The following is a 25,204-nucleotide window of genomic DNA, read 5'->3' as shown; positions in this document are numbered from 1 at the left end:
ACTGGTCTCCTCAATAAAAGTCATGTACTTGTTTGACCCATCCATCACCAACTTTACACAAACTTTGACACTTTTTCTGGTAAGTCATCACTTTAACTCCTCCCCTCCTGTAATAACTACTACAGTCACTATAGGGCTTAAAATGTAACATAACTATTGGTTGTATTAAGCTGCTTGCACAGTCAACCTATATAGTCTTATTCAGTGAGAGCTGGCTAATGTTGCCATGATTCTGACATTAGCATTTAGCTCTTGTTTGGCTGTAGCGTCTTGACTTGTTTCATCTTGTTTTGAACAACCAATTCATTTTCGTGCCAGAAAGAATGGAAATTGTCATTTCAGAAAATATGATGTATAATGCAGACACTTGGATTTGTTTTTATGGAACTAACAACATGCTGTTTCTCTTTCCCTCTTCTGTCTCCAGGAGCAGCCAGGGCTTTATGCACATGAAGCTGTCGCGGACAAAGGAGAACAAGTACATCCTGGGTCAGAACAGCTGCCCGTTTGACAGCGTGCCTGAGATCATCCATTTCTACTCCAGCCGCAAGCTGCCCATCAAGGGTGCCGAACACATGTCCCTGCTCTACCCTGTAGCCATCAGGACACTATAGTGCTCTGGGTCACCTGCGGGTGTCGGCCCCTGCTCAGTTCTCACTGGGTCACCCTGTGGCTCCACGAGTCCTGTCCGTCTGGACAGAGCCCAGTAGGCTCATGGGAAAACGAACACAAAACTGCTGATCCTGACTCACCTCACTGGCCGACGAATTCCAGGCCTGTTTTGAAGGCCTACTGCATACTATCACACACACGCACACACACACAGAGTCAATGTTGCAGAAATCTTTTGTTATTTTATTTTATTTTATTTTATTTATGACAGACACCCACTTCATTACAGTGCAGACTGACTAGCTGATGAACATCATTTCATTGATTCTTGAGCTGATTTCCCTTCGCACTTAACTCTCAATGAAAAAGAAAGGTACAGCATTGTAACATTTGTCACAGGGTTGTACCTTTTATCATAAAATGTACCTTTTTCATGAAAATTGTGTATGAGCAAGTTTGTTTGACTGTGCTCATTTGGTTAGGCTCTGTTGATACTGTAATTGTTTGTAAGGGGACTCAAAGATTGTACGGGCCATGCAAGGGAAGCGACATTTATGAGGCACGTTGAGGGATATTGTCCACATGGGCCCCATCCAGTGGTCAGGATATTGAATAACCTGGGCTTGTATGAATGGTGTGTCCCCAGCTACATGGAAATAACAGGCCTGTGAGCAGTGCAGACTGATCTCTCTATCTTGTCATAGTGCATGCTGTCTGCTATCCATCACTGAGTGGGTGTATCACACCAATGACAGTGTAAGTACCACAGTGGTGAGACAGGCAGGAGATCATGATGGATGGGTCAACCCATCTGACACAGTACAATTGGCTGAGGCTGGAGACCAGAGCCTGTCCAAATGGACCAAATTAGCCCCGCTACCCCTCCTTAGAATGTCTTTGCATCGGGAGAATGAAATATGCCTGCATTGTCTACCTCAGAAAATCAATTTCATTCACCCATCTGCAGATCAATAGGTACAATGGGGTTGCAGCATCGATCTGCGCTCCCTTCGACATTCCCAAGTCCCATAAAATTACATCATCGGTTTTAGGAATATGTTTTTTGAATACGGTTAACCCAATGTTTTTTTTTTTTTTTTATGAAAATACAAGATTTTTCAGATCAGCAATTGTATGTATAGTCACTAATATGATACTGTGTGATGTCAGTAACAAATGTTTGGTTAATGCCTTATAATGCATGGGTCAAATCAGTCCGCTAGATCAGCTGATTTCAAGTTCTGCTTTTAACGATTGTTCTGTGACTGTAATTTATTCCGGGGTAATTATTACTGATGTGTTACTCCTCTGTGATGCCCCCGCCCTCATTGTTCCGTGCCGATGTGATCGTGTTTTTTGGGACTACTCCAGCCTCTTTTACTGTGGTGCTTTTGCGTTTTTTTGTTGTTTCGAGTTCTGCTAAATGCACGTTTGCCTCGGTGGCCTGATTCTGGAACATGACGTCTCCTGACCAACGGGATTGTCAAGCCTCGCGTGAGAGACGATCGCATATACTCCGACCTGGACCAATCACAGCGCGGCCTGTTAACACCGGAAAAAACACCTACCTTCATTCTGCCATGCTTCCACTTTGCATTAAAATCTCTATCATCTACCCTTTACTACCAGATGTGCATACATGTGTGAATGTGAGTGCATGTGTCCAATGCGTTCATGTGGACAGTAAACGTATGCATATGAGATTTTGTGCACAGACTCTCTGAGTTCTAGTGTGTTCTTAAACTCTTGATGGTGACAGCCCTTGCTTGAACCTCTTTGGTTGTCAGCACCTTTTTTTTTCTCTTTTTCATTTACTCCAGAGACTAAAGTTCAGCCCCACTTACTCATTAATTTTAACTTCTTGTATTTTCTCATTAACCACATTTTATTTTAGCAACTCCTAGGAATGACATCCGTCTGGCAGCCCACTCTCTGCAGTTTATTGTAACAGAACCAATATTATTTCAGCCCACAGCATGTAATAGTGCTGACCAATTAAAACAAGAAGAAGCAGAGTCTAATGAGAGTGCCTAACGCCTGTTGTTGCCTCTTCAGAGGAAACCTCTGTTTGTCTTAAGAGTTGCAATATTCTGTGGTTTAATGAGCAAATCCCAGTAAAAATGGAAATTTTGGGGGGTTTTTTGTCCAGGCTGAAAATGACTGACGCTAAGAATTAAAACTGACCTAAGCGAGCATGACCACTGTATATACAAAGTCAAATACAGTTTTTGGCTTGACTATATCTCCGTTGTGTGCTATGCAACTCTAAACTGCAGTCATTGAAGGGAAAATGATTGGAGTGTGTGCCTCCACCAGATGTTTATGACAAATGTGATGGTACAAAAGTCCACCAGGAGGAGATGTAATCAGCAGAATGACCCGATTGATAGCTAAAGGGAATAGTTTGCAGAAAGTGGGATGTATACAGACATTTATTTTGTTGGAGCAGTAAGTGAGCAGACAGATGTTGCTGTCATTAGATAAGTATGTCATACGAGGGTGTTTGTTCATGTGATACGGCAGCCTCTGCAGCTTTATTGAGGAATAGTATGTTGTCAAAGTGGACCTATGTATTTCCTTGAGAGAAGATATTTTAAGAAGAAATGCAAATGAAATAAACTCTATTTGTGATGTGTCCTTTATGTTCCGAATGTTCCCTGTTTCAGAGATGAAATGTTGACAGTAAAGGTTCTTTATTTAGTTACTGCTGCTGATGAGTGTTCTACTATAGGAAAGAGCCTGCGTATGATGGCCAAACTGCCTACAGAGAGGCCTTAGCTTTGGAGAAAAGGAAAATGAGGGGGAGACTGAGGGCTGTTCTGACAGGGGGAGGGATTTGTTGCAATCGGCAGACACACTCACATTCGTTAATTTCTATTCTGAGAACCTGAAAGAGTCCTTCTCCTCCCTCGGAAGTGTCTTAAAGTGTGCGTGCGTGCGTGTGTGTGTGTGTGTGTGTGTGTGTGTGTGTGTGCGTGTGAGAGTGTGCAATGCATACAACAATTGTGCATGCATGAAACAGTGTTTTTGTGTGTGTGTGTGTGTGTGTGTGTGTGTGTGTGTGTGTGTGTGTGTGTGTACTGGTGTAAGCAACCATCAGCCATTGACTTGCCCTGTGTGTATGACTTTACTGTGGTAAAGTGGCACGTGTGAGTTTCCTTTGTGTACATTTTCGTGCCACGTGTGTATGCACTACTATAACATATCTCTGTACAGTCCCTCATGGCCAAATGTATATACTGAATGTATTGTATGGGGACATAGAGGCATCAAGGTTCAAAGTAAATAAAATTGGGTTTATGAGTTAATGTGTGATATAATGTTTCAGTGATCTTTTTTTATCCAAACGCATAATTATTTGGCAGCGGAAAAGCCCCTTCCTGTGTCTTTACCATCACCCGTTACCATGGTGAAGCCCTTTGACAAATAGTGGAGAGCGACCATTGTTTGAGTCAAGGACAGAGAGCTGGAGCTATTATCAAGCCAGTACTCCAGCACTTGTAGTCCTCTATTGATCCACTTTGTTGCACAGTCCTGTAATATTTTTTTCACTCCGTTGTTCATCCCAGAAGCATTTGCTTGATGTGTATCAGTTCCAAGCTTGCTAGTCCATATTTCCTACAGTACAACTGGTTTGCTGCTTCAAGAATTTGCACCCCTAGCCTATTTTTTCAATAAAGAAATTTATAGCAGTATTTTATGAATGCAGGCTATTTTTGTCTGCATTGTAAATTTAATGAAGTGTAAATTATATATCATTCTTGGCATTTAGAGAAAGACTTTGCCTTAAGTACCAGAAGAGGATACAGCAAACTAGTGTAGATTTCCAGTGGCAATGCTTCATGATGGGTGTGTAAAATCATTTCACACTAATTTGCTAAGAAGTATGCTGAAAGAAACATGTGCTAAGATACCAGTTATGGGGAAAAGTGTGAATTCTTCCTTAAAAAGGTCAAATTTAAACTGAATTAACTATTCATTTGATAGTCATCTATTGTTGAAAAATTAATTGTCCATATTTTTGAATTTTTACATTTTTACATGTTCAAATAACCTGCTGGCAACTGATGAAAATGCTAAAACAAGAAAAAGTGTTTTTGCAGAACATTTTGATGTCACAGTGAAGTTAACCTTTGACCTTTTAAATGTAAAATGTCATCACTTCATCATTCTAACATTTGTGTACAATTTTGTCAGAATTAGTGCATGGATTCTTGAGTTGTGGCCAAACAGGTTTTCTGAGGTCATAGTGACCTTGACCTTTGACCACCAAATTCTAATCCAGTAAGTCTTAAGTCTAAGTGAATGTTTGTGCCAAATTGAGGAGACTTCCTCATGACCTTCTTGAGATATTGCTTTCACAGGAGTGAGATGGATGCACAGTCACAGTGATCTTGACCTTTGACCACTGAAATCTCATCAGCTTATTGTTGAGTCCAAGTGCCAAATTGTACCAAATTTGAAAAAATTCTCTCTGGCTGTTATTAAGATATTGCAGTCCCAAAAGTGAGATAATATTGACCTTGACTTTTGACCACCAAAATCTGATCAGTTTATCAATGAGTCTATGTGAACGTTTGTACCAAATTACAAAGAAACTCCCTCAGTGCATTTTTAAGATATCACGTTCATTAAAAAGGGATGGACGGACACACAGACAACCCGAAAACATTAACGTACTGTGAAAGAAATGGAGCTAATGGCCAGTAATTTACTGTGTATGTGTAGTCAAACATTTTACAGTGAACTGTCTTGTAGTTTTTGTATTTTTATGCTTTTATAGTATTTTGTACAGTATAAAAACGCTTCTCCGGCAGAACATATGCATCAGCTTTACTTTTCAACTGCATTCTTCTCTGTTATTGTGGATGCTTTTCAACCAGACACATCCCTACAATACTTACAAGCTATCACTCCCTCTGGGGGTGTTACTGCTACATGTAAATGAAACTGCTCAAAGTCCAGCGTTCTGTTGACAGCAATTTAACAGTGAAATCCCTAATCCCTTACCCTAAAATCCCTTTTTAGAAGTGTTGCATTGTGACAGCAGAAGCAGTTTCCACACAGCACATTTTGGCCACAAAACATCTGGCAGACATTCAGGAAGAGCACCGGCGGGGGGTTAATGAAAGGAAGCACTGAACATTCACAGCCTCTCCAGTCGTTTGATAGAAGGCGGAATCTGCAAACACACAAAGTTTGGCCTCTACAGTAACTGAGAGCCAGACAGTGCGGACTTTGATTTGGCTCTGACAGGGAAATTGTTAGCGGCTGTTTACATTTGTCTGTGTGCAATAGTGAACATTTTTATGATATGACCATAAGTGAAATTATGCATATTATTGCACTTTGTTTGTGGCCATTTTACTTTGGTAAAGAAGATATATAATTCTATTTTATAAATTATGACACTTCTCTGTTAAAAAAAAATGTAAAAGAGAATCAGTCCAACACTGTTCAATAACAGATGATTATGCACTGAAGGACTTCAGTGGTTGATTTGCCACATCTCACCCGACTCAATCAAATCTACATCTTCAGACAAAACAAAGAGTGAAGCTATTATTTTTAAGTTTCTCCCTCTGGTTTGTGCGTGATCTTTGCCTCTCCCGCTGCTGCAGCTCCTCCAGAGATGCTCCATCGAGGGTTAAAGCACCTGGGATGAAATGCATGAAAGACGCTTTTGTGGACAAAAAGAGTGCTGAAAAAAAGGCGAAGAATAAAAGCATGGCTTGAAAGCAATGAATGGCCCACAAGGGGATAAAATGGCCTTGTGTCCATCAGAAGCTCATTTCATATTCCGCTCAGTCACGGCAGGCAGAAAGCAATCTCAGGTAACAGACCTTATGTTAATAACACATGAGTTGCCTCCTTTCAGAAAGACAAAAGCGGATGGAGGGCATTATTCCAACTCTATCCTTTCCTCTTCCTCTGGCATGTTGGAGGATTTCACTGGGAGAGAACGGTGCTGGTTGCTTGTCTGTGAAGGCTTGATTAGAGGAGCTTTTTTACACCATTTCTAAAGGTCTGGCATTGATGATTTCTATTGGCTTAACATATCGCCTATAATGGCATGGTGCAGAACCTTGCTCATTACCTGAAACCCAGGTCACCGTGGGAGTAATTGGGCAGATTTGTGCCAGCTTCAAAGCTCCAGGCTTGATTTATTAGGAAGGCATCTTTCCAGTTGTTTAAGCCATTTCCTGTTCCTGCTCAGAAGTTGTTTTTTCCACAGATATGCATCCAATTTAAGTATCACTGGAATAACACCTGAAAATAGAAAATATCTCAAATTTGAACAGCTATTCAAAACCTCTTTGACCACGGGTTGAAGTGCAGTGAAGGCACCCTGTGATAACGGTGGCAAAGCCCAATGAAGAAGGGCTGTATTGATCTGAAAAATAAATCGAGTGGGAGTTCGGAACAGACAGAGAAAGAGAAATAGCAGCATGTTTTTCATTATTTCTGCTCCCTGTGAGATCTAAAAACTTGGGGGTTGACTTGTGATTGAGAGTGCCATCAGCAGGTGCAATACAGCACCATTATAATACAGAGAAAAGATTCCCCTCTCTTTCTCTCATACAGTATGTTGGATAATCCAAATGCGATGGGGTTTGTCAGTGTAATCATGTAGTGTTGTTGAACGCAGCCTCAAGCCAGACTCCTCCCCCAACCACTCCCCTAATCAGGGCCTGATTATATAAAGCCCTTGTTGCGGAGCTTGTTCCTGTGACTCCTGTATCCGTCCCTGCTGTGGCTGATGGTTTGGTGAGGCAGGTATGAAGTAAACTTAGCGTGCACAATAAACTATCTTTTCCGATACTTCATGCTGCTTTTGTTTAAAACCACCATGATCTGGTCAGTTTAATGCAGTGGTGGATGAAGTAAAGTGAAAACCATACTTGAGTGAAAGTGCAGAGATCTTACCAGAAAGTGATTTTGCTAGAAGATAAAGTCACCTGCTAGAATATTACCTTAAAAAAGCCTTAAGGTATCTGATATTTACTGTACTTGTGTATCAGAAGTAATTTTATGGTATTAAATTAAGCATTGAAAGTAAAAATAAATGCTGGTAATAAAGCACGCAGTTACAAATCTGTGAGTTGTGAAGTTTATTTCTGAACATACAACACATTAAAAATGGATTATATGTCCTACTTAAAGAAAAAGTTCTTTTTCACCATTTAAAGGATTTAAAGAGCAAAACACAGTTTTTCTTCCCCTTCATCTGTCTGTTGCTTCTTATCTACTTTCCTTCCTCTCCTCCTTTCCTATTTTGTTGTAAGTAACTTAAGATACTCAGGAGAAATTTATTGGAGTGGGAAATGTAGTGAAGTGAAAGTTTACAGAAATGTAAACTGAAATATAGATACTCCCAAAAAGTTCTGTAACAAAGTAACATTACTTTGTTATATTACACCACTGGTTTCCTGAGCATGATGCATTTGGAAACCCTGTTGTTCTGCCGACCCCAGTGATTAATTATTTTGGTATTATTTTTTCTTTCAGTAAAGCAGTGTGCCATCTTGTTTGGAGGCTAGGTACTCATGGTGAGATCCCTTCACTTAATGCATGAGAATAAGAGCACCGGGACACAAGTGTATTGCACCATGTTTGCTGTGAGGATTGCTGAGTTGCAGCTGAGGTGAGTAGATGGCAGCATCCCTGGACACTTTTCACTGTAGTCTCCCTCTCCACAAGTGGCCTCAGCTCACTCCCCCTACTTTTGTTTAGTTTAGCCTATGTTGGACTGCATTTGAATCAGTTTGTGGTTTTACTACATTTTGTATTGAGGCCTTTTTAGATAACGGTACTTGAAATAAAGTAATATTTTAATTGTCTTATTTGTTGTAGAGTTTTAGATGGTCTTTGGATGGTCACCTCTTACACTGAAGAGGTCATAAACGACTCGACAGGTGCAAACAATTCTTTCCAGCTTATATATTGCAATCTCAGTTTGACATTCGAGTGGATCTAGAGGGTTTAATATCAGGCAAAGCCCTAAGAGATTACATGTAGTCAATATTGCTCACAGTTGACAACAAAAGGGGCCTAAATATGGTGTGCAATAACAGCCTTTCTGTACCATGTGTGTGACAGTACTTTGCACACCCCCGGGTAGTCTCCATGACAACTTCACATCATTTCATAGTAAATCGTTATGAATACCCTGAAAGCTGCAGTTAGGAGGCTTGTGATGGCAGTCTATGCATAAAAACAGTAACCAGACACAAATACAACAACGTATGTGTGCTTCACTGCTCACTAGCTACAGAAGAGCAGAAAAACAACTAAATGGAAATCAATGCAAAGCCGTTCTCCATCACTCCTCCTTGGTTTGAAATTCTACTATTTTATCTTGGTAAAGCAGACTCCTTTTTAATTTCCTAGAAAGGCTGTGACAGTTTTATTCACTATTGTTTTGTTGAAGCTACAACACTGTTTCCTTCAGCACAGTGGAAATGCTTTATTTTTAAAACACCCTTGGAGGCAGTTGGAGGTGGAAATTGCCCGCAGGTGTGCATGCATATAAAACGGTAATGGGGACAGACGGACACAAAGCGCTGTTTGGGTGCTGTGCTCATGAAAGGGCAATCCACTGATTGAGCTGTCACATTCACAGATGCGGTAATAAAACTAAGCAGGGCAATTACTGTAGATGGAGATCGGTAGGTGGCAGAGGGGGGCACCACAATATGTCCTCCCCTAAAATACCCTGATGGGAGACAAGACAAAGCAAATGCAGCCCTCTGTAATAAGGCTGGGGGTGCAGGGAGGGGGGTCAGCTAAATGTAACAATGCTCTGACAAGCACAGCAACATCTCAGTGGATGTTAATAAAGCCATCACCTTATCTGTGCAACTTCCTCTTTTTATGTTACTGGCTGTCTAAGCATATTGCCTTCTTTGAAAAATGAAAGCCCACAAGTACAAATAAAACAACCATTTATCAAACACTGTTCAGCAGAGGGCACATCAAGAGCATGATGGGAAATTTAGGAAAGGAAGAAAGGGCAAATAAACAACTGTGTGTGTCAATGAGAATGACTTATGATGGTCAGCCATGTCTGGGCAGAAACAAACTACTACATTGCCATCTAGTGTTCAAACATATGAATTACAGAGTTTGAGTAAATATAGTAAATGAAACACATATTTTAATACTGCAACCCAATAATTAAATCATTGCTTATGCTTGTATGATTAAAAAAATGAAATCTGAGCAGGCACAGAGTTACCTTATTATTGCACACCAGCATTTCAGTTCAATAGTGAATTTAGACCAATGCAATATGCTGACAGTCAATGCCACCTATTAAATAACAGGACAAAGGAAGACAGGCGCCGCACTTTATGAGGTAAGCATGTTTGAATTTATTCCAAGTATAGTCACATCAATAAGAAAACAATGCCATGACCTTCGTGGAGCTTGGATGTTAAACTGTATGTAAATTGGGTAAATGGATTAATAACAATAATAATACAAAAATCTGTATAGTTAATGTCTAAAGCCATAATTTATAATGTCTGGGCAGCAGGATAAAAAGCTTTTTCCTGTCCTCTCTCCTCTATAAAGGCTTTTGTCCGTGGGGTATGGGCTCAGAGTCCAGGGCCTCCAGCAAATATGAGCTCCAAGGCAGCCTGGATGTCACCATCTGTGGCCTGCAGCGCCCTCAGCATCAGCTCCTCATCCTGGATCCCCATGTCCCTCAGCTGCTGCATCTGGGACTGCCAGCGGCCCTAGCAAAACAAAAACACATTCACTGGATAAGGATTTTATCCAAAGACCCACCAAAATGAAGACCAGAGTCTAAAGCACCAATCATTTTCTCGACGGCCTTTGGAATTTCCTACCAGTGAGGACAGACAGGCAAGTTACCATTTAAATTTTTAATTTTGCATTATATTATATTTGAACATGTGGGATCTAGTCTGGGATTTCACAGCCTCACTTGTAGAGCAGACATGTTGGAAGCTTGCAGAGCTTGCTGTAGAGCTTGGCTGAACAGATCATTACTGACTGGGGTCCCTGCTGGCATCGGGGCTACACCACTGGAGGGGTCGGCCTAGATCGAAGACGGAAAAGAATAGCAAATGATTCATGTATTTATCTGCAGTAACGTGGCCAGGTTTTGTGTCATGTTTTCAATACATGTAAATGTCTTAAATGTGTCATATTATAATCTTAAGTAAATTCTTAATCAGTTCAGTAGTTAAAAAAAGCATGCATCTGTTTATCTATTTCCAAATATAAATACAGCTCACCTGGCTTGAAGTTGTCGGAGTGACCGCACTGCTGTCGGGAGTGCTTGCGAGGGCCAAAGCCGTTGCCAGCTCACTCTGTGTTATTGGTCGGGGGCCTGTCGCTCCACTGTGGCTCAGAGACACCGGTCGTATTCCCGCTGAGCCTCCCGCTCTGTTGGAGGGACCTGCTGGGCTCCCCTGTTACACACATTTAGACACACAGAAAACCCCCCTTGCATCATCAGCTTTCCTGTACATGATGTCTGATGTTGAGCGTCAAGCAGAGTGACTCACAGACTGGAAATCTTCCTCGTCATCAGACATGCCCTCAAACATGAAGCCACCTGCATGATAAAAATAATTGTCCATTTCCAGTGAAAACACAGAGAGACACTAAGGTACCACTAATTATCTGATGCCTTTCATCAAAATATTTTACTGCTGTCTCCATCAAATCAATTGTTTCAATATCTGGAGCTTGTCAACAGGAATTTTTCGTGAACACTAGCGATCCTCTCTTGCATGCCAGATTCTGTCTGCTTTTACTGCGACATCGTCCTTGCTCACCTGGCATATCGCTGTAAGAACTGGCAGAGACATTGCGAGAAGAGCTGGCACTGGACTGAGCGGGCATGCTGCCCGCCACAGAGTGCAGGACCAGGATGATGGCATTGACAAGCGCCGGGTGTGAACCGATCAATCTGCGAAACAGACGGACAAGTACAGATGTGAATTTAAATGACCTCCCACTTGTGTCCCTGCGCTGTACTCGCTTATTACGTGTCACATCAGAGCCAATAACAAAGACAAGTCGCACTCACACGTCCAGCATGTTGGGGTCTGTGAACTGCACAAAGAGATCTTTGTCTTGGAGCACCCCTGAACAGATTAAAGGCCGTTAGAGGAAATGTTAACATTAGCATATTTGCATGGTACACTGAGATGACATTACATTATTAATACAACTGAGCAGGTCTTACCAAGGGCAACTGGGTCAGACCTGAGCCCTGGTGTAGCTACGATGATCTGATCCAGAGACTCTTTATTTGTCAGCATTTTATATACCTACATGTGGTGAAAAAGACAGTAAGTTCCACATTCGTAAATGTAGCATCAGCAGTAGAATAAGTGATAGTAACCTAGCTGCTGTAGAAATAGTTGAAATAAAACTTGCACCAGTATTTGCTCGTATACACAACAGTAAATAAACAATATGTTGGCTTTTCCTGATATTTTCTATGTACTACTTTACATTATTACACTAAATCAATACTTAATGACTTCGGTAAACACTTTTTTTCTTTTGTTTTGACACTTCTTTTCCTCACTTATCTCACTTTCTTTCCTCAGCACTGATTGGCTCCTTTCACTCCTCATTAGCCTGACTGAGGTCACCTGTTTACTCCCTTTTTAAACCCTGCACACCCTTTCACTCAGTCTTTATCGTCACATGGGGCGTGTGTGCTGGTAGGCAGAGTTTCTTCTCTTTGGTTTATCCTGTCTGTGATTAGTTTAACCAAGAACATTATTTATCCTGAAAAACAGACATGTTACATTTGACTCAAGTTCTAATTTTCTGTATTTGTTTCGTTGAGAGTCACAGCCCATCTGTGTTTGCTCCCCTTTTATGTTCAGGCTACAATTCTTGATTTTTGGAAAATTAACCTTTGTGTGAAAGTTCATTGGCTGATGCACTCTGATCGATACCCATGACAGTACAGTTCTTTATTTGATTCTCCTCCTTAACATCGACCATAGACACAAGTGTGCATTGAAGCTTTGATATATCAAATATATCTGCCCTCAAACAATCTGGTCTGCAACCACATTTGAGTCTGCTGTTTGTTTCTGAATCATTTCTGTATCACTCAGCACATAAAATGGTTCCATGACAGATCAGAAAAGATGCTGTGGTGTACTGAGGAGGTTTAAAATGTTGTTTGACTGCTGATCCTATCTGGTGCTGAAAAGCACAGCGGGGACCAAAGTCTAAAGTCAAGACCTACAAGTCCTCAGTCAAGTCCCAAGTACTAAACTTACAGTCTGAGTAATTAAATATCAAATCTACAAAACATGACTACTTTTTTAAATAAGTACTTATTCAAAAGTTAAAAACAAGTGTGATTGACCTTGATCATGAAAAAGTAAATATTAGTAAGTACATATTTTTTGTCCTATTTTGTTCTGTATAATAGTAGTATAGTAAAAAAAAAAAAAGTAAAATAATAAACAGTACTTTGTTGTCATGTAAGACTTTCTCAACCTTGACATACTTCTTAATCTATGTATGTATGTATTAAGTATTTTCACGTTCAAGGCAAGTCACCAGTCATTGATGTTAAAGTCTAGGTCCAGTAGCAAGTTGAGTCTAAAGTCATCAAATTTGTGACTGGAGTCTGACTTGAACCCAAGTCTTGTGACTCAAGTCCACACCTTTGCTGTAGTGGGTGTGTATATATATATATATATATATATATATATATATATATATATATATATATATATATATATATATATATATATATCTCAGTAGTAGTGAGTAGCTCACACCAGTTTATGTCAAAAATATGGCCATTCCTGTCCGAACTATCTCTTTATCACTGGAGTCGACATGCTGGCATTCTTAATTCGTCTACCAGTTTCATGCCATGGAAAGCTGCCAGCCTATAAGAGCTAAACATGTTCCAGTTGAGGATAATCTTTGACTGGCTTGTAGCTGCCCAGGGTCCTGTTGACACGTACAGTAAAATGCATCTTGGGTGATCCAATCAGAGGTAAACAGCTGTGAACACAAGTGTAACTGCACCCGAGTGACTCTGGAGAAATATCCCATCACCAAAGCCAAATAGTCTCCAGGTCAAGGATGTGTGTCCAAAAAATTTGTGTAGCGCAAACACCCCAACACATTCCTGCATTCGGCAGTGAAGGACACCCTATTTAATGATTTTTTTTTTTTTTCTGTGTGAAGCATGAGGAAGCTACCAACTGAATGCAGTTTATTGCCAATGTCAGGTAATTTTCCATGAGGAAATAGTCAATTTTCCTACAGATATAATCTAATTAGAAGAGGAGTAACTACTCATCACAAGAAGTCAATCAGGATGCATCTCAGATGTGTTGTGAAGTCCGATATATTGTACCAAAGATGGCCTCATAATGTATAATGTAAGACAAATAACATGATCAGTGGATGGAAGACCAGGCATTGTGCTTCTAATGTTTCAAGTAAACTGGCTATTGATACACACTTTGCCAGTTTATCAAAACAATATCCTTAAACTAAATACCTAAATAGATTTATTGGAACATAAATTGGAGGGAAAGGGAAAGTGTCAGTGCTGTGCTTGCTGCATGTGTCTTCTAGTAAGTAAAGCTTTATTTATATAGCACTTTTTAAAACACTCAGGTACAAAGCCCTTCACAAACACTATGCACACACTTAATTGAGTTTCAATAAATTACAATGCAGTACAATGAGTGACAGACTAGACCAAAATGAATAAAGAAAAACATAACACGTGGATTTGCTATGAGAAGGCTTTCCTTTAAAGATGGGCTTTTAGTGGGCGTTTAAAACGGTCCAAGTCTACTCACTGAGTCTCTGTAGGCAGAGTTGAGAGAGTGAAGAGCAGCATGAAACACCCTGAATTCCCTGGCTGCAGTTGCTCTGTTCACAGGCTCTACAGACGAAAAACGCATGCATGTTCAGATTCAGACTTTCACTTCCAGAACAATTTAAACAATTATTATTATTTCAATACTTTCATGACAGACAGACCTGAACTGCTCTCTGGCTCTGGCCAAGTCTTTTTGAGGATGTGTATGGTTGATCCTGGTTGAATCCCACAGGCATCCAGAGTTAGGTCGTCCTTAAGTTTTCGCCCACAGTGGACCAGCTCTGATACAGGATATGAACAGAAACAAAACAATGTGAAGACAAATAACAATGACATACATAGATAGCAAAATATATCAACTTATAGAACCGTACAGTGGGTTTTTCTTATGTCTCCACAGCTGTAACAAACCTATTAGTTCAGGGTCTGGGATGGAGTCTGGGATCTGTGCTGCAACAAGTTGTTTTAAAGTGGCAATTCTGTATCCTCCAGGGGGAACATCTCCTGGCATCATCTCTGGGAAGTGGAAGATGGATTTGGGCTGATCCACCAGCTTCAAAGACAGGTGCCAGTCTGAAGACGCCATCTCTACCTTTTACAGAAACAAAACAAAGCCTTAACATGGTGACATGGACAGCAACTAGAGCTCTGATCAGTAATTATTAGTGATGTAAGTCCAAGGTTCTTGATGTCAACTAAAAGTACTAATTTTTATTTGGGGTCAATAGATTAGGGCCTGGACAATTATTGGGGTTGATATTTGGTATTTTACCAATTACCTGTATTTGATTATACTTTTATTATGTTTTGTGTATGTGCATGTATGTTTTATGCTTTTATTGTGCTTTTATTGTTTGCTTGAATGGAATGTGAGTAGATGACTGTCGGAGTTTCCCTCGGGATTAAAAAAGGATATCTAAAAACTGCAGTATGGGAGGAACTTTTTATTTTTTTGTATTCATTTGTTATTTACATTTTCACTTGACTTTATAAAAAAAATATAATTTTTGGATGTATATGATGTTGAAAGTTTCAGTTTTTATCAAACATTTGCTAGAGACATTTAGACAAAGTTTTATGTTGGAGTTTGTTATATTTCAAATTTTAAATATTAACAGAAAGATTGTCAATTTTATTGTAAATGCATTTCGGTTCCACATATCTGTTAGGAAATAGGTCAGAGCAAATATGATCAGTTCTATATTCGATCAGTACAACAAAACGTTACCTTATAAAAAATACACGTTAGATAAAGGGACTCGGGGCAAAACGCATTTCATATATATATATATATATATATTACATGTTATGTATATATTACACGTTAGCAATCATATATGTTTAACATCGGTTAGCTGCTTAGCCTTTGCTAAAAAAAAAAAAAAACAGCGACTCGCTATATTAAATGTTAGCTATTTGTACAGCGTGTCTGGCTTACAACAATCCGGCAACGACACAAAAAAATATCAAAGATTTACTACGACAACTGTACAATTTGTAGAAGAATCGCACACTCACCATTTTAATGTTGACACTCGACTCGCTTCCTGGTTTAAGTCACGTGGTCTACGTAACGTTTACGTCCCCTGTCCAAACAAAGGAGCTTTGACTTCTCCGCTCGCTTCACTGTATCTTTAACTAGCGGTAAACCTAAACTCTCCTCCCTGTCTCTCGCGCCAGGCACACCTCAAGACAAAGAGAAATGTGTTGCGCCAAATAAAGTCATAGACACTGTTCCCATATAGTCCACCGCTGTTGTTTTTAAAGTAACATAGCCTATCTGTTTTTCCCCTGTACTGTCTGCACACCACAGGTTTCCAAGTGATTTTCCTGCTGCATGGGCAGGATTTTCCAAAGCTGTGTAATGTCTTGGGCAAACGGGATTCCAGACAGTAGTTTTATGGTCTGCGTGTCTCATTTGAGGACAGTCTGACTAAAAGTGCAATTATCATTCTGATGAATGTTTAAAAAAGGACAGGATATGTGTCGCCTAAAGACTAAAGACCCATGCCAAAATAGCCTTAACCCTATTAAAAGCAGTTATTGTTGTTGTTATTATTATTATTATTTCATTATATTAGTAACAACACGTCTAAAAGCAGAGTTTATGTCAAAAGTTTACAACAAAAATGACATTGACATGACATTATAAATAAACATAAGTAAAAAGACCAAAAACAACACGGGCAAAAAAAGGAAATAAAATAAATAAAAATAAAAATAATGAATGACAAGACATCACATAAAGGCAATTCTATAAAAAATGTTTTTTAAGAAATAAACTACAAGAGGTCTCTGATTCTTATCTCATTCTCAACTATCATTATAAAATAAATAAAATGATCGAAAAGATGTGTTGATCCACGCAAATATTATTCCATAACAGCTAAAAGAACTACTATAGGTAAATCTGCGTGTCTCATAAAAAATGCACGGCCAGCAGTGGTACGTTTAAGGACCGTGTGATAAAACACACAGTTCCTGCGGTCTAAAGATAAAAAGTCAGTTTGGGTGTCCAAAGACAAAAAAAAAAAAAAAAACCGTATGGAAACTTGAAGACTTGCATTATAATGCAGATTTTTTTGTGAGAATAAAACGAGGTTGACACGTGTGTGCACAAACGGTTAACCTGGGGGTCGGGACTCTCGAGACTCTTTTCTCCCCTCGGTATGACATCACTGCTGGACAAAGCAGCAAGGAGTGGTTTCTGTGAAGACAACCGTCCCAAATCAATGGACCATCCCCGCACACTCTGAAAACACAGCTCACAGCTTTACCCGCTATCCGACTAAGTGTTATCGCGTCGGCAGCAGTTTTGATAGTGTTTGTTTGACGAAGAATGAGCCACTGTGGAAAATAACCTCGGCTGCTGTGTGTCAGAGAAAAGAGTCACCGCCGCTGGATGGTTGGTGCTTTCTAAGTTTCGCCCTCCTAACATGGTAAGACCTGACAAATGTAGTTTGATAGCAGAACACGGGCTCGCAGAGGGGCTGTCGTGTGTAGGCTCATGACAAAAATAACTGTAAACTTCGGTTTTTGTCAAACGAGCAACAGCTGGCGGGGAGCAGGAGAACCCCGTGAACTCGGGGCAGGGCGACTGCTTCACATAGCTGGCTTCATTAGCTGGCTCCGTGTCGTGTCTGGTGTGTTGTTTTGTTGTTTTTGTAGATTTAAAGCAGCACGCAGAGGCTTGCTAAGTTATATAGTATAGTGGTTCATAGATGGAGCGAGCTGCCTTTATGAATGAAATGGACTGCGCCCCCATTTGACAAAAAGGCAACACTGCATGAGTGCATTTAATCTGTGTCCCAGAAACTTCCATGACCCAAAATGGGGACATCAAAGTGACATTCATGACTTTACATTTGCTGGGAAAGTGACACACTTTATCTCCAGTCTTGCATTGAGGTCATGTGTCAGCCATTTTTGTTTGTTTGTTTTTTAAAGTAGGATAAATCCTCACTCAAACATTGGTAGCTGCTGCCTTATAAAACAAACAAACAAACAAACAAACAAACTTAATGTGTAGGACCAAGTGTGTTTTCCTTTTCGTCCTCTTCTTCTTTTACGTCTTCTTCATCTACTCCCATGTCTTCTTCTCTTTCTCTCTCTTTCTCTTTAACTCTCTTGTGGATGGTATAAACTGTGTCAGGTTAGGCTCCATCACAGTGGTTCCCAACCTGAGGTTCAAGGCCCAACCAGGAGTTACAAGACAAATATTAGGGGTCCACAGATAATTAAAGGACCAGTGTGTCAGATTTAAGGGGATATACCGTCAGAAATGGAATCTGATATAATGACTATGTTGTTGTTTTTTTAGTGTATAATCACCTGAAAATAGGAATTGTTGTGTTCTCCTTACCTTAGAATGAGCTGCTTATATCTGCTTGGGGAGCGGGTCCTCGTTTATGGAGATCGACATGTTGTATTGCCATGTTTCTACAGTAGCCCAGACGGTTCAAACCAAATACAGGTTTCAGATATGGCCATTTGTGTTTTCGCATTTTTTCCGTTGGCCACCGTTGTAAGAAGCTCAACTGCAATGAGCAGTGTCGGAGTTTCAATGTCTGTATCTTAAAAGTGCTTTATTTAGTGTTTCTAGTGGGTTTAAACCCCTGATCTGTTTGTTTTGGAGTGACAGTAACCTCTGTGGATAGTTCTGCTTCTGGTGAAAACCTTCTAGATTTCTGAATCTTATGATATCAGAGAAAAAGCTGACTTTACATTAGTATGTGTTGGACTAGCCGCCCACAGCACCATTCTAAAGTGCGTGTGAAATACATGGATTTTTAAGATGAAATTGCTTTGTTCAGTTTTTGATTGGTTTAAATCACCGGGTCCGTTAGTTTTGGAAAGAAAGAGACCTCTACGGATAATTTGGCTCACGATAAAAACCTCTTGAATAATAAAAACTAGTGGACATCTGATATTGTTTTTTGATAATCAGTAGTTAATGAGACTGATATTTGTAAACAATATGCATTTACAGAAAAAATGGAAATCTGTTTGTCAGTTGTTAGTTTTATTGGTGATCATTAAAATAAAACGCAGATACAGACAATCAGCAAAATGCTAAATACTGAGCCTGATATGATCAGCCAGGCTGATAATCTGCCAACCATAATGAACACTGAAGGAAGTCTAGCCAGGAGAAGTTTTAGCTGGTTGCAGTCTGCAATTTACCACTAGACCCAACCAAATCACCCTAGATTTTACACACTTCACCTTTAACAGAAAAAAAAGAAAAATAAAGGAAAAAACATATTCCTGCTACACTGAACTATGCCTATTTTTTCTAGATGCTGTATTTTGGGCTGCAGTGAGGCTGTTGCCTGGCCTCATGGTGCTCTTATCACATGATAGTGCAGCTGTGCTCCGCTGGAAGGTACAGCTTCCCGTGAAATGTAGGAGGATGTAGCATTTGCTGTTCTGACTCATGCAGGAAATTATTTTTGATAAGGTGTAGAGATTATGATGTTATTTGACAACATGCAGCATGCTCGGCTTTATTCCTTGTTTTTTTGTCAGGGATGTGACAGCTTGCCAATTTATAGTACTTTTTCATCTCCATATTATTGCACATATACTATGTCAAGCTGCCATAAGATAAAGGTTATACCAAATTGGCTCCTGTGGCTTTACAAATGCAGGATGTTGGAGTATTTGTCACATTTCAAACAGAGAGATACACCAGCCTTCACTGTCTCAGATGCTAATTATCAACAGGATAAAAATATGCAGTCTAGTTGCATTCGCATGCCTATTATTAGATTTTTTTGTATGACACTGATGCATAGCCTAGTGTGAAAGGTAAATTTGGGTTTCAGTACCTATAAAGAAAGTTGGATAGTAAAACTTTTGTACAACATCTGAGTCATAAAGCTTTCTTGAAGTTTATGGAGCTCCTCTTTCTTTAGTGTGTGGAGCTAATGTATCATTTGGCCACGTAATGCAGTAATTATCTTGACTACTATGGGGAAGATTTCCCCGCACAAAGTGAATCCAGTCATCCCTAAAGACAGCTTGCGAAATTCTCACCACTGCTACCATATGCATTTTGAAAGGCACACTTTCATGCCATGATGCGATGGGACTGTTGTCTTCCAGGTTGGAAATGTCCCTATCATCAAGGGTTGAGTGGTTCCCAATGGTTTTAGGAGCTTGGCAGTGATGCCTGCCATATGCCAATGAGACATTTCAGCCCAGAAGGTCAGTCGCATTCATTATATTAATAGTGTTTAAGAGTGGTCTTGTCATCCAGGAGAGAAGTGGACTCAGGAATACTAGTGTCAGTAAAAAGACAAACTGTTAGAAAACCGCTGTGCGAGATTTCTCGAAAGAATACCACAATGGTACAGTGACCATGGCGAAATAGTAAATCTTATCTTAAATCTCTATCTTTCCTTTGACCTCAGTAAGAAGCTTAATAATCCTTAGCGCTGTGTCAAAATGAAATACATTGGCGATTATGGCTGAAAAGCTGTCGACCAATAACTAAAGGGAACTCAAGACATTCAGACTGTCAGTCTTTCAGTTTCTTTTCCATTTTTATGGTCTTCACTGTAGAGAGCACCATTATTAGTTAATACCATGAACAGCATTGAAATCTGAATAAAGAGCCAGCAATAGTTTTGATACATCGGTGTGATAGAGGAATGGATAACACAGCTTTTTCAAAAATTCAACCTTTCACTGTTAAAGTTTATTGTATCATTAGTATTATTTAGCAACTTGCAAGTGTGGTCAGCCTGTTTTGATCTCTGACACTGAACTCAATTTTTAAAGCTGAATCGTAAAATGAAAGGAAGAAAAAGGCATTTGCGTGCTGGCATGAGGTCGGTAAAGAACTTGAGTCATTCAGTAAAAAACCCTTTGATGGCTTCCTGGTGTCTGGACAACACAGACGGAGACAGACTGTGGCTTGGTGTGTTGGCATATTTCAGTACAAGCTATCCTTAGGAGAACGTAACAGATATTTTTACAGAACTCCTGCCCTTTTGGAGAGGATGGTTGTGATATGTGTCTGGTATTTCCGTCATTGAATATGTATTTCCATTTTTGAATGCGGTGGATAACCTATATTCTCTGCCTCTGAGGATAAATATCTTGGGATATTGAGATAGTTACAGCATCTCTTTTCAGTTCGTCTCTCTGGCAGCCTAATAACTTCTAAAAGTCCAGAGAGCAAATGGTGAGTGTGCTGTTACGGAAACTTAGTGATGAAGTTGCACTCCTGCCCACATCCTCTCTGCTGAAGCCATAAATGGAAAATGTTTTGGTCCGGCCTGAGGTGGAGCTGCAGCTGACAGCGATATTGAAATTCAGTACCAAAACATCACGACTGATCTATCAGCAGCCTTCCTGAATTTAATGTACATCTGTCCAAAACATATGAAAACTAGAGGGATACCTGAAGAGCACCACCATGGCCAATAGTCCCGTCTTTTCTGATATGCATGTCCGTAAGCCTGACCACTGTCTCCATACATTCCCGAAACTATAAGAGTTAACAAGTGCCCCATAAGGACTGCTTATTATATAAAGTTTGAGCAACTTCATGTGTAGACGGCCTTAGAGGGGTACTGCTACTCGTGAATGTGGATTGTGATATGGAGACATCGTATTTCTACATTTGTCTGTGTTTTGTCACTGTTTAACTTTACTGTCACCTACTGGATTTTAAGAGGTATGACATATATTCTGCCAAAGCCAAATGCCCAGTGCCCAATTTCGCAGTGTTAACAAAAGTGGAAAAAAAATTATGTATCCACCCCATGATTTTTATTATTATTTATTTGACTTCATTCATTTGCTCGGTTTCACTCCTCTCACTAATATGAATACACCAGTGAAGGTGGATAAATGTCAATAAAGAGAGGCAGTGTGAATGTGGAAATCTAAGCTTATTTTCTTCCAGATGCACAATAACGTTGGCGTTATTGTTATTTTCTATTTCTGTTGTCAAACCGCATCAGTGCTCTTAAATGCAGTTGTCTTAACACCAGTAACAGAGACAATATGTAATTGAATGCACTGATTGATCACAAAAATTAAAGTGAAGAAAATTAGACACTATGTTGACAAACTAAATGCCATAACATTCTGCTACATTCGAGATAGTAGTGATGGCAATACACAGACTGTCATGTAACTAAAAGAGAGGGAGAAGCAGGGATTTTACTGTTTTCAGTGCTTCACTGTGGATGTCGACCTTTTTAAAAAATGTATACATTTCTTAAAACTTCTAAAAACACAAGTTTGTGAAGAAAATCTTTTCACATATCAGCAATATTTTAATGTATAGTTGCAGACGTGGTCAAAACAGCGCTGCTGAGGTCTCCGGATGACGGGTAAAACAATTATTTAATAAAAAATGGAGTGGATCTTATTTTCATATTTAGTGGATATGTTGCAATTATCTGATGTTGAATTACCGTCACAGTTACCCGGCTGCATCCTGAGAGCATATTCGCTTCACAAGTCACTCCTCTATGTAACACTGAGCAACCACTGTCCGAGCTTAACCGTCAGTATAAGTAGCTGACGTGTTTTCATGCTGTTCATCTTGAATGACGGTCTGAAAAATCCTTTTTGTTTAGCTTTACTCAACTTTTCCCATTTTTATGTATACAATTCAAAATGTGGTGTCTCCCACTGGTAGTATCAAAAAAGACACTTTCACTGAGAGCAAAATACCAAACCTCTATAAAACACAGTCAGTCTGACCCAGGGACGCTGGACACTGAGATGAATGGGCTGAAAGCGACACATAGTCTGCACCTCTGTTCCCCAGGCTGTCTGATTTTTCTACAAACTAGAACATTTGCCATCAGAATAATTTCAAAAATGAAACTTTAAAAAAGGAGCTTTTATCAACTGTTATATTTCTCATCCAGCTCTCACACACCCTCTCAGGGCGCAGACACCTGCCTCCCGGGTATTTATAGAGGAAAAGAGTATGGGCAGACAGAAGGACGTGGAAAACTTGCCATAAAGAAATGAGGTTGAAGAAACAGAAAGTAAGCAGCTCTACGAGCTCTTGTGCTAAGAAGTGATGCCATGCTAGATCAGTTATCGACAGGAAACCCGATGGATTATGACTGCTGGTGGATTTTTGCTCTCATGCTTTTCTACTTAAGGCTTCTTAAGGGCTAGAACCCTTTTAATACTGTATAAGTGACCAATTTCCTTAATATTCAAAATGCTGAGTTTGCCTGTTTTATAAGAGTCCCTCCTTCCTCTATCTGTTTTTGTCTTCCTCTTTTTCATTTTTGTACTCTACACACTTGCACCTAATATATTCTGTTTATCTCTGCATAGTACATGTCTCTGTGTAGCTTTGAGATATTTCCAAAAGCCTGATATTCTTTAAATCACAATACGTTTTGTTATTTTATTATGTTTAATAAGAAAATCCTACTGAGTTCAGTATTATTTATGCTCAGAAGCCAATGTGAAAAACATACCTATAGGCCACAAAATGCATTTGCTCTTGTTTTGAAGTCCAAAGTATTGGACAGTGTTTATGTTGCTGATTGCTTTTTCTTACCTTCTGCTTAGCTTTTGGTTCCATTCACTTTAGTCAAACTTAAAAATCAACTTTTAAGTGGTTCAAGAGCTATGTTACTGTGTTTTCTTTGTGTTTTGTCAGTCACCTTATTGTTTTTGAAAAAAAAAACCCAGTCTGATGTGAAATAAAAATAAAAATCTTAAGTTTTTGTCTCCCCATATACAGTTACAAATAGTGACCTCTACCAGTTCCTCCCAAAATAACATTCCATAAATATTGAATGCTTGGTAGAGTGGTAGTAGACGGGGAGGGGATAGTGTTGTCTGTCTCTACTCACTCTTAAAGTAGTGTTTTCCCTCCGGAAAACAGAGAATGACTGGGCTGTTTCCTGTCAACTCTGGAAGTTCCCATTTGTCATCGCAGCTCCCCTCCCTCTGAAAAAGAAAAGCCTCAATAATTCTAGACATTCAAATAGCTTAACTTCAGAAAACATGTTGGATTATCTCATTGTCTTAAACTCCACCCACCTGGACGCCCACGTAGGAGACATCCTTCCCTCTTTCTTCCACTCCTTAATCACCCTTTGTGTCCACACGTCTTCTTTTTTTTTGCTGTCCTATTGTGTTTTTTATTGTTACAGGCTGCCTCTTCCTCAGATGTCTGTTCTTTTCCCTGCAGCGCTGTGTCTGAAGAAGTTGACCCGCAGATCGAATCCACCCTGGAAGACCATGCTGTCCCTCCTGCTGTCCGTAATGCTGGCCATGCAAGCGATGGGTGGGTGTCGCTCCTGCACATGCACTGCCATTAGATCAGAGTCACCGCAGTGGGAAATGCCACTGCCTGTTAAACAATACGCCCTGCAGGGCCTATTAGTCTTTCCCCTTCAAAGGCTTCAGTGGGCAAAACAACAGTTCAAATGAGGCTACTCCCAAAAATAATGTGCCAGTAGTTTGCAAGATATAAACCCTCCCTGTTTAAACTCTCATCCATCCACACGAGTTGACAAAGAACATATTCTTATTTATATAGATGTCCTGCCTCAGGGAGTAGAGAGACATTTTTCATTTTTAAGTTGAGTTTTTACAGGGTTACAGCTCTATGATATGGGAGTGTGTTTTTATATTTTTTAAATAATTCAGCTTGTAAAACAGAATAGGTTTGACCTTTTCCAGGCAGGTGAGGAGTAGAGCTCAGGGTGAGGGTGAGGCCCTCCATGAAAAGTGCTAGAAGTGCAGTTTTTCTGCTGTGACTCAGGGAGTGTGGTGTGCAAGTCATCCTCTTATATTTATAACACCGGGAAGCAGGCTTGTGGTTCATGTTGCAACAGAGGATTCATAACTCACACACTCAAAAGTTTTTCTTCAGTAGAAATGGTGCTCGAAGAAAAACTTGTGTCATCATAAAAAAGAGACAAATAGCCTTTGCTGGTTTGATAACGTCCCAAGACATGGTGAATAAAAGAAGGGAATTGGGCATGTCAAAAGGGGGATCGACAGTGCATATATTTTAACGCCACCCTTTTCCCAGTGGGTGTGTGCTTGACACATAATGTAAATTAAAATCTCAAAGTAGATGATATTCCTTTATATTAATGTATAGCCTTAAGATGAAAGAGGAAGTCAGCTTTTAGAGGTTTCTCCTGCATACCATAAATGGATGCAGCATATTTTGGCAAACCCACAAAGTTCACAAAGAACTTTTATCGTCCAAAACACCATCAT

The 25,204-nt window shown here is 39.8% G+C and overlaps 3 protein-coding genes and 1 long non-coding RNA gene across 10 annotated transcripts in view; 3 read left to right on the top strand and 1 right to left on the bottom strand.

The window, feature by feature from the left end:
- shf (Src homology 2 domain containing F) overlaps window positions 1-3,920 on the top strand; it is a 109,427-nt gene extending 105,507 nt beyond the window's left edge. For all 4 annotated transcript variants that reach the window (XM_042514418.2, XM_088079967.1, XM_042514487.2 and 1 more), the window contains one exon: window positions 428-3,920. In XM_042514418.2, coding sequence (XP_042370352.1) covers window positions 428-614 — 187 coding nt within the window. In that variant the 3' untranslated portion in view covers window positions 615-3,920. The remainder of the gene's footprint in view (window positions 1-427) is intronic.
- A 3,425-nt stretch (window positions 3,921-7,345) lies between these two features.
- Window positions 7,346-10,572, top strand: LOC148190444 (uncharacterized). Its single transcript, XR_015776965.1, has 3 exons — window positions 7,346-7,389; window positions 8,122-8,257; window positions 10,189-10,572. It is a non-coding gene; the product is annotated as an uncharacterized LOC148190444 (long non-coding RNA).
- On the bottom strand, window positions 9,963-16,148 carry ubl7b (ubiquitin-like 7b (bone marrow stromal cell-derived)). 3 transcript variants are annotated; one of them, XM_042486370.2, is made up of 11 exons: window positions 15,992-16,148; window positions 14,885-15,065; window positions 14,635-14,754; window positions 14,451-14,536; window positions 11,837-11,921; window positions 11,678-11,735; window positions 11,424-11,557; window positions 11,151-11,200; window positions 10,878-11,054; window positions 10,565-10,678; window positions 9,963-10,352 (listed from the first exon to the last, which is right to left on the bottom strand). In XM_042486370.2, the coding sequence occupies exons 1-11, from the start codon at window positions 15,992-15,994 to the stop codon at window positions 10,212-10,214; spliced, it is 1,149 nt and encodes a 382-aa protein (XP_042342304.1). In that variant the 5' UTR covers window positions 15,995-16,148; the 3' UTR covers window positions 9,963-10,211. The 3 variants fall into 3 exon arrangements, with proteins under 3 accessions (XP_042342304.1, XP_042342313.1, XP_087936082.1); XM_042486379.2 differs by having other exon boundaries at window positions 14,885-15,061; window positions 15,992-16,130; XM_088079956.1 differs by lacking the exon at window positions 15,992-16,148 and having other exon boundaries at window positions 14,885-15,068.
- A 945-nt stretch (window positions 16,149-17,093) lies between these two features.
- Window positions 17,094-25,204, top strand: part of cd276 (CD276 molecule) — a 74,508-nt gene continuing 66,397 nt past the window's right edge. Inside the window, exons 1-2 of one of the 2 annotated variants that reach the window (XM_042514325.2) lie at window positions 17,094-17,412; window positions 24,162-24,257. In XM_042514325.2, coding sequence (XP_042370259.1) covers window positions 24,212-24,257 — 46 coding nt within the window. In that variant the 5' untranslated portion in view covers window positions 17,094-17,412; window positions 24,162-24,211. The remainder of the gene's footprint in view (window positions 17,413-24,161; window positions 24,258-25,204) is intronic. The other variant, XM_042514260.2, reaches the window with a different exon arrangement.

The sequence above is a fragment of the Plectropomus leopardus genome, chromosome 1, assembly GCF_026936395.1.
Source record: "Plectropomus leopardus strain MGB_pleo_1.0 chromosome 1, ASM2693639v1, whole genome shotgun sequence".
NCBI lineage: Eukaryota > Metazoa > Chordata > Actinopteri > Perciformes > Serranidae > Plectropomus > Plectropomus leopardus.
The sequence above is the reverse complement of the archived record's forward strand: the minus strand, read 5'-3'. Positions and strand labels throughout refer to the sequence as shown.